Genomic DNA, 12,399 nt, shown 5'->3' with positions numbered 1-12,399 from the left:
GAAACTGGCAGCTTAGTACATCACTGTCACCATTTGGAGTTCCAAACAGTGACTCACCCACAGATATATTTTACCTGCTTTAACAGCTCAATAACTCTTATTTCCTTTTCTTAGCTAATAAACCTTTAGTTAGTTTACTATAGAATTGGCTACTAGCACCATCTTTGGTGTAAAATCTAAAATACCAATTAATGAGAAGTAAGTGACTGGTCTCCTGGAACTGGGAGCAACCTCATGTAGTGTGATTTTTGGTTTAAGTGACCTTCTATCACAAAGTCCAGTTTGTGGGGGTGGCAAGATAGACTGGAGAGTCTGAGGGGACTGTCTGTGACTCCATGGTAAAACTGGCATTGTGATCCAGGAGTAGGGTGACCAGATGTCCTGATTTTATAGGGACAGTCCCGATTTTGGGGTCTTTTTCTTATATAGGCTCCTATCACACCCCACTCTCTATCCTGATTTTTCACATTTGCTGTCTAGTCACCCTATCCAGGAGTTCAAATTTGTTACTGGCTTGGTGAAATCTAATTATAGAACACATCACCAGTTTGGGGGTGTCTGCCCTGCTTGTGACAGTCTGCCCTGAGGTAGGTGCTCACAGTTCCCCTGCCAGTGTGGATGTGGAGCTCCTGATTCTCCTCCACTGAATGACTGTGTTTTAATTCTGTCTTTGGCAGAACGTTACCAGTAATGTTGATAGTTAAAGCAAAGCTAAATTCATTCCTAGAATATAGTTCCTTACTGTTCAGTCCAGATCCCTTGAGTGCAATGCTTCATTTGTAGTAAAAGGGGTGCTGGGGCTCAAGCAATCTTTTTACTTTCATAACTGACCTATCAAGCCCAGAGGTTCAGGGGCTCAGTCCTGGCAAACCCTGGCACAAATTAAACACTGGGTGAGTGTGAATCTGAGCTCTGTGTTCTGTGCTGCCTAAATGCCAGGCTGGGCTGGTTGGATCTCTCATCACCTTTCTCTCCCTGATTGGTGAACAGCGGTGCTCAGAGTCTCAATCAATAACTGCCGAACCTTCACGCTGGAGTTTTTGACAAGTACTTTCATTTGAGAGTTCACATTATAAATATGTTGTTTTCTCATTATTATGTACATAAATCTGAAGTATTCCCAAGGAATAAAATTTGTGTTTGTAGGACTGATCGTTATTTATAAAGTTTTAGTGGTTTAATTTTGTTTATTTTGTTTACTTGACTATGAATTACAAATAGCTTGGTCCAGAGTTATCTATATATATATGAGATATATGTTTCTCAAATCCAACTATCCTCTGGGCATTTCATTCTGATGATGCATTGTGCAATTGCTAAATGCTTATATCTTTGTAGTAAACTTATACCTGACTTCTATGTCAGTAGATGTACTATTTCACATTTTTTTATTATTTGATTTGTTCATTTTTGTTGTTTAAGTCCATTCTTGCACTGTGGATTAAATATAAATAAAGGACTCAGGAGTGCTATCTATGGGTTGGCTTTATCTATTAGGTGATAAAATAATTTTTACTCTATATATTTATGAGCCTGGTGGTCTTCAAACAAAGTTTTATAATATCTAGAACAATGGAGAGCTATTGGAATTGATACTAGAAGAACGCTACTTCAAGGGGAATATATATTCCAATAATGCAAACATTTAAAATATCAAATCACACATATGGGACACACATGCATACTAGTAACGTCAATGTAATCAATTGCTGAGACATATAGTGAATAAAATCACATAATACTACAGCTTGTTGTATACTTTTGAACACTCTGACCAGTAATACACCTATTCCATGGCAAAAACATCTAACATTGTAAATATTCGAGAAGCTAAAACTAAATCACTATTTTAAGACTACCAACCAGACAAGTTCATGTTTCCCTTTCCCCTCCAAAGTGGTATATGACCTTCCTCACATAAAAATTAAAGAAATAAAATACAATAAAAACACTGGCCCTTGGGCCCATAGTAGTCAATAGCCAGTGAGAATAGGAAGAGTCCACTTTTTGCAGGCTAGAAATAGGAGCACTGTCTGTTGCTGTTGAAAAGGAGTTATAGCATTCCAGTGGTATCCAGTACATGCTTCCATTTTGGGAAAGTGTAGAAAAACTGGTTTTTAAAAACCATGCCAAGGCCAGTAGACCTCAACTGAACACTGATAAATGCATAGCTGGAAACAAGTCTGGCTCACCTGTGTATTAGTATTGTTAAAACAGGTATTATTAGATTTATAAAAATGTGTTTAGTGTTTAGACTTTATGAAATGCTTGTAAATTGCTGCATACATTAATCTCACTTATAATCTCTGTACCCCATATTATAAAGTAATGTTTAAGTATTTGCTCTGTAACTGTAAAAGTGCTTGTTCTGAAACTGTAAACTCCCCCAGTCAGAAGAGAAGCAAGTGTGAAATACTAGTTTACCACAGGAGATGTTAGCTCCTTCTCAACAAAGAAGGCCTATAGACATCAGACAAACCACTGTGGAACATCAGAGGACAAAAGACTTTGTTGATTTGTTGGTCCTCCCTCTCAGGCATTAAGAGCAGACATGCATGTGGATTCCTCCCATCAGTTTGAACAGTGGGGGAAGGCCATGGAGACCTCTGACAAGAAGAAACTGAATCTCTTTGCAGCTTGGACTTTGGGAGGGCAAGATTTCTAAGAATAAGCAAGGGATCCACAGCTGCATAGCCAAGGTTAGCCCTAAAGGACATATAGAGCTTCCATATTAGAGCAGCTTCTATCACCTTATGAAACCTAAGACTGTAACTCATTTGTCAGTGCACGTTTATCTGCTTTAATCTTGTAAATAACACTCTAATTTCTTTTTCTTAATAAAATTTAATAAATCTATTTAATAAATTATTAGTTAATTTACTATAGACCTGGCTACAAGTGCTGTCTGCATTGTAAGGATCCAATGTGCCATTGACCTGGGGTAAGTGATTGGTCCTTTGGGACTGGGAGTAACTTGAATATTGTTATGATTTTTGGGATAAGCGACTATGATTTTTGGGATAAGGGACTATCTATCAGAGAGGTAAGCTTACCTAGGTGGCAAGACAGACCAGAGTACCCCAGGGGACTGTCTATGACTCCATGTTCAAACTATAATAATGCTTGAGTAGTTTACACTTGCTATTTGGTTGGTAAAATCTAAATATAGAACTCACAACCAGTTAGAAGTTTGTGCCCTGCATCTTAACAGCCTGTCCTGTGATTGGTACCTGGGCTTTTGAGCCACCCCAGACAGCTTAACAATTATACATTCACTTTTATATACAAAGACTTTTTAAATGCATCATTTAAATGTTAAAGTATCTGGCTTTACACCCCTACTGAACAGTTGGACTCATGATAACTAAGGAAACCTAACTTGAAGGAGCAGTTACAAAGAAAACAGGTCCAATTAAAATGTTTTAAAACTCTGTATATTACTTGTAAAACAAATGTCCCCCTTGTAAGATATGAACATAGACAGACTACAGGAAGAGGTGTTGTAACGATTTTGTCATAACTTCCTTTGAATGACCCGCATAACGCTCTAATATCTTTGCCACTGTTGAGTAATTCAGCCATCACAAACTTATGCCAATAAAACTTTTATAACACACCACAAAATCATGTTACATAAGGGACACGTAAGGGGTGGGTCATCCGTGGACCAATAGAATATTTATATGTTTGTGTCTATATTAACTAATATATATATATATATAACTAAGACATGAAAGTTGCTATATTACAACAGAAAAACTTCAAAACCAGACTCCAGCAAGAGACTGTTGAATTGGAATTCATTTGCAAATTGGATACAATTAACTTAGGTTTGAATAGAGACTGGGAGTGGCTAAGTCATTATGCAAGGTAACCTTGTTTTTTCCTACCCCCCCCCCACCTTCTTGTTAAACCCTGGATTTGTGCTGGAAATGGCCCACCTTGATTATCATACACATTGTAAGGAGAGTGATCACTTTAGATAAGCTATTACCAACAGGAGAGTGGGTTTGTGTGTGTGGAAAAAGGGGGGGGGGGAAAGAAAACCTGGATTTGTGCTGGAAATGGCCCACCTTGATTATCATACAAATTGTAAGGAGAGTGATCACTTTAGATAAGCAGGAGAGTAGGGTGCGGGGAGAGAAAACCTTTTGTAGTGGTAAACACCCATTTTTTCATGGTTTGTATGTATACAAACATCTTCTGTATTTTCCACAGTATGCATCCCATGAAGTGAGCTGTAGCTCAGGAAAGCTTATGCTCAAATAAATTGGTTAATCTCTAAGGTGCCACAAGTACTCATTTTCTATTAACCTATCAGGTTCCTATCGAACTCTTAGAAAAGACTGCTGCAAGAGAAGCAGTTTAATCGTTTCTTTTTACATCTTTATCTTACAGTTGTTCCCATTGTGCCTCAGCTCCTCCCCAGTAAAATGGGTAAAATAAAGCTACTCTAAAAGGCAGGAGTATTGTGGAAACAACTTCATTAGTGTTTCAGAGATGCGAATTGTGTGCGCCATGGAACAGTCTAAAAACGACTACGGTTCAATTCCACAACGACCTCCTACACTTCTTAAAGATGAAAAGAGTTACTTCAAAATCTTCAAACAAACATGAATATGAAATTATAAGTTCACCAGCTCACCTCCGCAGCAGTCTGCGTCTCAGCATGTAAACTACTAGATCCGTTGCCCATAAATACCGTTCCTGAGCTTTCACCGCACAGAATATTATCTGCTACCTGGACATTTGGTTTCAGGAAAGTGAAATCATTCTTCCTGGCGTCTGAGGACAAACACAGCTGGTAGGAATAAGGCAAAGTCCCATCTTCATAGTTGGGTGGGAACATAGAGCCGGTGTTGGAATAAGGGTCAGGACCAAAACACTGAAGTAATTTAGGTTTCCTTGACGTTCTCAATTTCATCACAATGGTCAGTGTCACTGTCAAGAGGAACAAAAATGAGATCAGGGCTAAAGCCAGCACCAAGTAGAACTGTAAATCAGACTGAGATGCCGAGTCACTCGATTGGTCGCTCATTTCCGGAAGAGCCTCTTGGAAGTTCTCGGCAAACACCAGGTTGAGAGTCACTGTGGCGGACAGAGGCGGCTGCCCGTTGTCCCTCACCAGGGTGACCAGCCTGTGCTTCACAGCATCTCTGTCCGCAAAGGCGCGGGCTGTCCGGATCTCCCCGCTCTGCAGCCCCATGCTGAACAGCGACGGGTCCGTGGCCTGGAGCAGATGGTAGGAGAGCCAGGCATTGTGTCCTGAGTCAGCATCCACCGTCACCACCTTAGTCACCAGATAACCTGCCTCGGCCGAGCGAGGCACCATCTCGAACAAGGCGGAGCCATCGGCTCCGAGCAAAGGGTACAGAATGCGAGGGGCGTTATCATTCTGATCCACAATAAACACCCTGACGGTGACATTGCTGCTGAGAGGCGGGGTCCCGCCGTCTTGGGCCTTCACTTGCAGCTCAAACTCCCGGAATTGCTCGTAGTCGAAGGAGCGCTGCGCATAGATCACTCCGGTCTGGGAGTTAATGGAGATGTAGGAGGAGAGAGGCACCTCTTCGAGGTTGCTGCTCAGGATGGAGTAAGTGACTTGGGCGTTCCGGTCCAGATCCCGGTCTGAGGCTTTTACACTGAAAATAGAGGCCCCCGAGGGACTGTTCTCTGGCATATAGGCGGTGTAGGAAGGTTTCTCAAAGACAGGGGCGTTGTCATTGATATCCGAGATCTGCAACAGGATGGTTTTCTGGGTGCAGAGGGCGGGGGAGCCTTTGTCTGTGCCGGTGATTGTGATATTGTACTCCGGGGTCCTTTCCCTGTCCAGGGTGCTGTCTGTGAGGAGCTTGTAGTAATTATTAGAAGACGACACTATAGTAAACGGAAAATCATCCAGTAAATGGCATGAGACCCTTCCATTATCTCCAAAATCTAGATCATTAACACTGATCAGAACTATCACTGTCCCAGGTACTGAATCTTCTGGGACAGGATTGGACACAGATGTGAATGTCACTTCGGGGGCATTGTCGTTCTCATCAATAACTTCTATTTCCACTTTGCAGTGTGTCACTAGTCCGCCTCCATCCTTTGCTTCTACTGCCATGGTATAGTCACGTGTCTCTTCAAAGTCCAAGGGCTCCTTTATTGTGATTTTTCCATTTTCTGAGTCCAGGCTGAATTTCTGAAGGGTCTTTTCTGATACCTTGCTAATAATGTAGCTGATCTGAGCATTTGAACCTTCATCGTTGTCGTTGGCTTTAACCTGAAGCACTAAGGAGCCCGTCGGTGCATTTTCCCTCAGGCTGACTTTGTAGAGCTCCTGAGAGAAGATGGGGGGGTTGTCATTGGCGTCGGTGACATTAATCCATATCTGGGCCGTCCCAATTCTCTGCGGCTCACCCCCATCCACAGCCGTGAGGATCAAGTGAAGGTTGCGCTGGCTTTCCCGATCCAGTGATTTTTGCAGCACTAAATCTGCATATTTATTTCCATCCTGGCTCTCTTTGACTTCCAGGATAAAATAGTGATTGGGGCTCAACTGGTAACTCTGTAGAGAGTTCATCCCAACGTCAAGATCTTCAGCATATTCAAGGAGAAATCGAGCCCCTGGCAAACTGGATTCACTGATTTGTAGATCGATGCTGTCTTTTAGGAAAAGCGGGGCATTATCGTTAATGTCCTGGATCGCGACATTTATGTGGAAAACATTCAAAGGATTTTCCAGCACAATTTCGAAATTTATGAGGCAGAGTTGAGATGTCCCGCATAACTCCTCCCGGTCTATCCTGCCATTCACATAGACGTTCCCACTTTCTCCATTCACGCTGAAGTATTGCTTTTTAGCTGCAGACACGACTCGTAGCTTTCGCCGCGGCAGTTCTCTCACACTCAGCCCCAAATCCTTGGCGAGATTCCCCACAAGGGTACCTTTCGCCATTTCTTCAGGAATCGAATAACTGATCTGCCCTGAGACCTCCCGGCAGAACAAAGACAATAAAAAGGGAAACAGCAGTACTTGCCGTGTGACTGCCCAGCCCGGCTCTCGGCCGCTGATTTCCATCCCAATGCCGGTCAGATCTCCTCTCTTCTTCCTGTTTCCTTTTCTTTGTTTTCATTACATTAGAAAGGAGGGAATCAACAGTAATTTATCGCAGACAGAGCCCGGATTGCCTGTTGATTATGTCTACAGAGAGCTCTGAGGACGTCCCCCTTTCTCAGCCGGACTGTGAAGGTTTCTTTGCTATGCTCTTTCCGATCCGCGCTGTGTGACGTAGCAATCGCACTGCAGGAGGCTTCGGTGGATCTCCGGCCCCAGCCCTGGCTCCGCATTGGCCAACAGCGGCACTCTGAGTCTCCACCGGAGAACTGCAACAGCAGCGATCTTATTCAGGTGCCAGTAGAGCTCAAGTGACTACCATGGGAGGTTTTATTTTCTGCTTACAATGTATTCTATATGTACAGCATTTTAAAATGATTGTCCCTAATTGTAAACAAGTGAATCACAAAATAGATGTAAACAATAATAAATAAATAATAAAGAAAAATAAAAAATAGCCGTGAATGCTATTTGCTTCTGCACACGTGTATCTATCCATCTGTGGATAGTGCCAGGCCTTAGTTTTCTGTGCCATATTTGTGCATGTGGTGGGTCTGATTCTTTAAATATATATTTGTATGTATGTGTGTATGTATGTATGAATATGAATAATGGTAAGAACTTTCCAAAATTTTTCACAATTTCTATTTAAAGAATCACATCTACCACATACCTGAAATACACCCAAAGATACTTACCTATTGTTGGACACAAGATAATATTTTTAATACGAGAATGACATGAGCGGCCACGGGCCTCAAAGAAAACTTCTGAGCGAAACAATTTTCTTACTTACATGTAGAGCATTATTGTCCTTTTTAGATTAATTTTTTTCTTTAAAAAAATCTGTCCACCACAGAAAGTATTTCTAAATCAACTAAGAAAAGGTTCCAGTCTCATAAACTGAACTGTAAGTACGCACTAGACAAAGTTCTCCTATAGAACTGCCCTAAGGAAACACAGTAAAAGGTTGCCAGTCATACCCTCACGTGTCTCAAATTTCAAGCATCTCTGGGAAGTTAAAATTGGTTCTAATAAACCCATGTGCTCAAAATCTATCCTATGATGCAAGGAAAAAAATCTTGAAATATCCCTGCACCAATGACAGATAAACTGAACTATAATTATAGGTCCACATCACCAAAAATAGACAAAGGTAGTGCCAGGTTTTTATATCAATCTCTATTTAACAGGAACTGATAAAGTGATTTAGAATATCTCTTCTTTATAGCTCAGTACAAACCTTACTGTACCCACAAACACATTTTATTTATATGTAGTGATCAAATACTCCGCTGATTACAATACCACATAATCTAATTCCAAATGAATTACAAGTGCCTTTACTGGCTCCACAAATGTATTTAGACCATAAAAACGGCCAAAAATATTAGCTCACCTGAAGCGAGGTCTGATCCCCGTTACTAATGTTTAATTCTCCAGTAACTAGAATAGGATCCTTTATCTCACAAGTCTGCTGACTGGTCAGAGTATTTGAATAGTTTGATTTGGGAAAGTTGAATTGGCTCTTCCTGGAGTTCGTGGTTAGAGAACCCTCATGTGAGTAGGAGTGAAGAAAAGCTCTGACTCCATCGAGCCCCACAAGCTGCGAGACGGGAACTCCACTGAAAGTCACACTGGAGGAGTCAAACAGCTGCGAGTTTCTCCACCTGCGGAGCCTCAGGGCCAGGAACACTAGGATAAAGGTAAAGAACAAGCAAGAAACGGAAGCCACAGCGATCACCAAATACAAGGTGAGGCTGGACTGGGGGTCTGCAGGAGCTGAGAGGCTGCTTAAATCGGAGAGGATTTCGGGGATGCTGTCAGCCACCACCACCGTGACAGTGGCCGTGGCAGAGAGAGGGGGCTGCCCGTTGTCCTTCACTAAAACCACCAGACTTTGCTTGAGCGCATCTTTGTCTACAAAGGAGCGCGCTGTCCTGATCTCGCCGCTGTGGAGTCCTACAGAGAAGAGCCCCGGCTCTGTAGCCTTCAGCAGCTGGTAGGAGAGCCAGGCGTTCTGCCCGGAGTCTGCATCCACCGCCACCACCTTAGTGACCAGGTAACCCGGCTCGGAGGAGCGAGGGGCCAACTCCACTCCCGTGGAGCCATCGGTGGGAAAGGAGGGGTGTAAGATGTGCGGGCTGTTGTCATTCTGATCCAGTATAAAGAGAGTGACGGAGACATTACTGCTGAGAGGTGGGGAACCCCCATCCTGAGCCTGCACTTGGAACCGAATCTCCCGGAACTGTTCGTAATCGAAGGAGCGCAGAGCGTAGAGAGCCCCAGTCTCGGAGTTAATGGAGATGGAAGAGGACAAAGGCACTTCGCTTCTGTCTCCTTCATTAATGGAGTAAGTGATTCTCGCGTTTTCCCCCCAGTCGGGGTCACTCGCCCTCAGGGAGAAAACAGAGACTCCTCTCGGGTTATTCTCCATGACGTAGCCGGCGTAGGATGTTTTATCGAAGAGAGGACAGTTGTCATTCGTGTCTAAAATCCGGAGTGGGATCGTGATGGCTGTAGAAAGAGGAGGAGTCCCGTTGTCCGTGGCGGTCACTGTGATGTTGTATGCTGCCACCTGCTCCCTGTCCAGAGCTCGGTCTGTCACCAGACTGTAATAATTCTCGAAGGGTTTCTTCAGCTGGAAGGGGAGGTTGCTAGGTGTGGAGCACGTGACCTCCCCGTTCTCTCCTGAGTCTGGATCTTGCACATTTAAAAGGGCGATGACAGTCCCCGGGGGAGAGTCCTCGGGGATCGAGCTGATGAGAGATCTGAGAGCGATTTCCGGAACGTTGTCATTCACATCGCGAACAGCGATTACAATTTTGGATCTGTCAAAAAGGCCTCCCCCGTCATGCGCTTGCACCTCAATTTCATATAATGCAGCTTCCTCAAAGTCCAGTTTGCCCACGACTGTTATTTCACCAGTTTTAGGGTCCAAGTGGAACATTTGGGAAGCTTTGTCTGTGATTTTTTGGAAAGAGTATTTCACCTCTTTGTTGACTCCTTCATCCGGATCAGTGGCTTTTACTGTGACAACCGGGGAACCTTCAGGCACGTTTTCCCAAATGCTCACTCTGTAGACAGGCTGGCTAAAAACTGGGGCATTGTCATTAGAATCGAGAACAATTACGCGGATTTGCGCAGTGCCGGATCTGACTGGATCTCCCCCGTCAGTGGCTGTGAGGATTAGCTTGTGAACTGCTTGTTCTTCCCGGTCTAGAGACTTTTCCAGCACCAATTCAGCGTATTTTATTCCATCAGATCGCGTTTCTACATCCAGTAAGAAATGCCTGTTACTGCTGAGTTGGTAGCTCTGGATGGAATTTAGTCCCATATCTGGGTCCTCTGCCTGACGCACAGAAAACCGTGATCCTGGGGCTGCTGTTTCACTGATTTTTAAATCGAATTCTTCTGACAGGAAGCTGGGAGCATTATCATTAATATCTGTGATTTCTACTTCGACCGGAAAAAGCTTCATTTTAGCTTGAGCTATAACCTCACAATTTAACAGACACATTTCCATCCCACCACAGATCTCTTCTCTGTCTATCCTTTCCGTGATGTATAAATGGCCGCTCTTAAAATTCAAAGCAAAATACTGCGTCCTACCTCTGGAAACAATGCGAACGGCTCTGTCTGAGAGCTGCTCTACATCCAGCTCCAGATCCTTTGCGATGTTCCCCACGGAAGAGCCTTTCTGCATTTCCTCCGGAATGGAATAGCGAATCTGCCCAGCAACTGCCTCCGAAATGGCAACCAATATCACGCAGAATAGGACTCGCGCTGTACAGTGCCGGGTCATTTCCTTGCTGATGTAGCGCCGCCGATTCTCTGTCAGGGAATGTCTCCGTTTGGATTTTATCTTTGGTCAAATATTTCCGAAAATATTGGGTATCAAATCAGGAGCCAGTTTCAGCCAGTATCGTCCATTAATGCTTAGTCCAGAGAGACCCGGGGAGTGAGAGTCTGATCTCCAGGTTCTGTGCTGTGTAACAGCAGGGCTGGGCTGGCTGGATCTCTCGTCGCGTTTCTCTCCCTGATTGGTGAACAGCGGCGCTCAGAGTCACAACCAATTACTGCAGTAGCTCTGTGCTGGAGTGTGTACGTTGGTATTTATATTTGACATTTAACCTTTTAAAATATGCTGCGTTCTGTTTTGCAGGTAAATAGGGGAGTCCAATATATCTCCAGAAAACAAATACATTGTTGTCGGAGGCGAATCTGACTCAATTTCTTATAAAGTTACTGATAATATATCTGCAATTTTGATATGTTTTCTATGAATTAACATACATCTAACATACATCGATTTTGCCAGAGTTATTACTCTCTCTTTATATGTGGCACTTCCATAGAACTGTGAATTTTATGAGAATTTTGCTCACTAACTGTATAGTTGTAATATACTGATATCCTCGTTTCCTAACCTTATACCTGACTTGTACATCTGTCGCATTAAATAATATTTTGTTCATATTTCAGATATTTTGACTCAGTCAAATTTGTCATTAATTCACTATATTCATTATCAGCTCATTTGATGACATAGAAATATAGGAGCCATACGAGCGCTATCTGTGGGTGGGCTCGCCAAAAGGGTGATACAAAAATTGTACAATAAAGTTTCACATTCAGCTTTATAATATCTATTACAATAAGAGGCTGTTAGCTTCCTGGATATACTGCCACAAGAGGAATATATATAAAGTCCAAATATGAAAGGATACACGAGTGCATGTACGTACACAGCCAACACACATATACAGACACATGCTAGATATGTGGTGTTAATATCAATTTAATAAATTGCAGAGCAATATGATTAATAATATCACATGATTATTCAATTTCTCATGCATATTTGACCACTTCAGCTGCACCCTGGCCACTGCTGCACCCCCTCCAGGAAATTTTCTAACATTCCAAACCGCTAAGATGCTTTAACAGTCTGAAATTTTGAACTATAAACTTTCCAGGAAAATTATGGACTATGCGCCTTCCCCTTCCTTGAAATATTTAAACTGGCCCGAAATTCATGGTAGCTAATATTCATTTCAGTCATAACTCTGGGACAGTTGGGTCCATATCTCTAGATCCTGGAGGGCTATAAGTAGATCTAGGATATTGCAAAGGAGGAGTTTAACATTTCCAGTGGACTCAACACTTGCTTAGGAGGGCTCTGGGATCTGGAAAGTGCAGAGAGCCGTCCCCCCAAAATGCCAGCTGTATGTATAAAAAGGCTTTCAAATATAATTTTACGAATATTTATGGCTCCCTATGATCCCCTGAAT

The 12,399-nt window shown here is 42.9% G+C and overlaps 1 protein-coding gene across 17 annotated transcripts in view; it reads right to left on the bottom strand.

Moving 5' to 3' along the window:
- The window catches only part of LOC144929056 (protocadherin gamma-C5-like), a 373,601-nt gene that overhangs the window by 73,301 nt on the left and 287,901 nt on the right, over window positions 1-12,399 (bottom strand). Inside the window, exon 1 of one of the 17 annotated variants that reach the window (XM_073356138.1) lies at window positions 8,505-11,071. The exons of 15 other annotated variants lie outside the window; for them this stretch is intronic. In XM_073356138.1, coding sequence (XP_073212239.1) covers window positions 8,505-10,910 — 2,406 coding nt within the window. In that variant the 5' untranslated portion in view covers window positions 10,911-11,071. Of the gene's footprint in view, window positions 1-4,645; window positions 4,781-8,504; window positions 11,072-12,399 lie in introns of those variants that run through there. One more of the 17 variants, XM_073356125.2, reaches the window with a different exon arrangement.

Source organism: Lepidochelys kempii, chromosome 8 (assembly GCF_965140285.1).
Source record: "Lepidochelys kempii isolate rLepKem1 chromosome 8, rLepKem1.hap1, whole genome shotgun sequence".
Taxonomy (NCBI): domain Eukaryota; kingdom Metazoa; phylum Chordata; order Testudines; family Cheloniidae; genus Lepidochelys; species Lepidochelys kempii.
The sequence above is the reverse complement of the archived record's forward strand: the minus strand, read 5'-3'. Positions and strand labels throughout refer to the sequence as shown.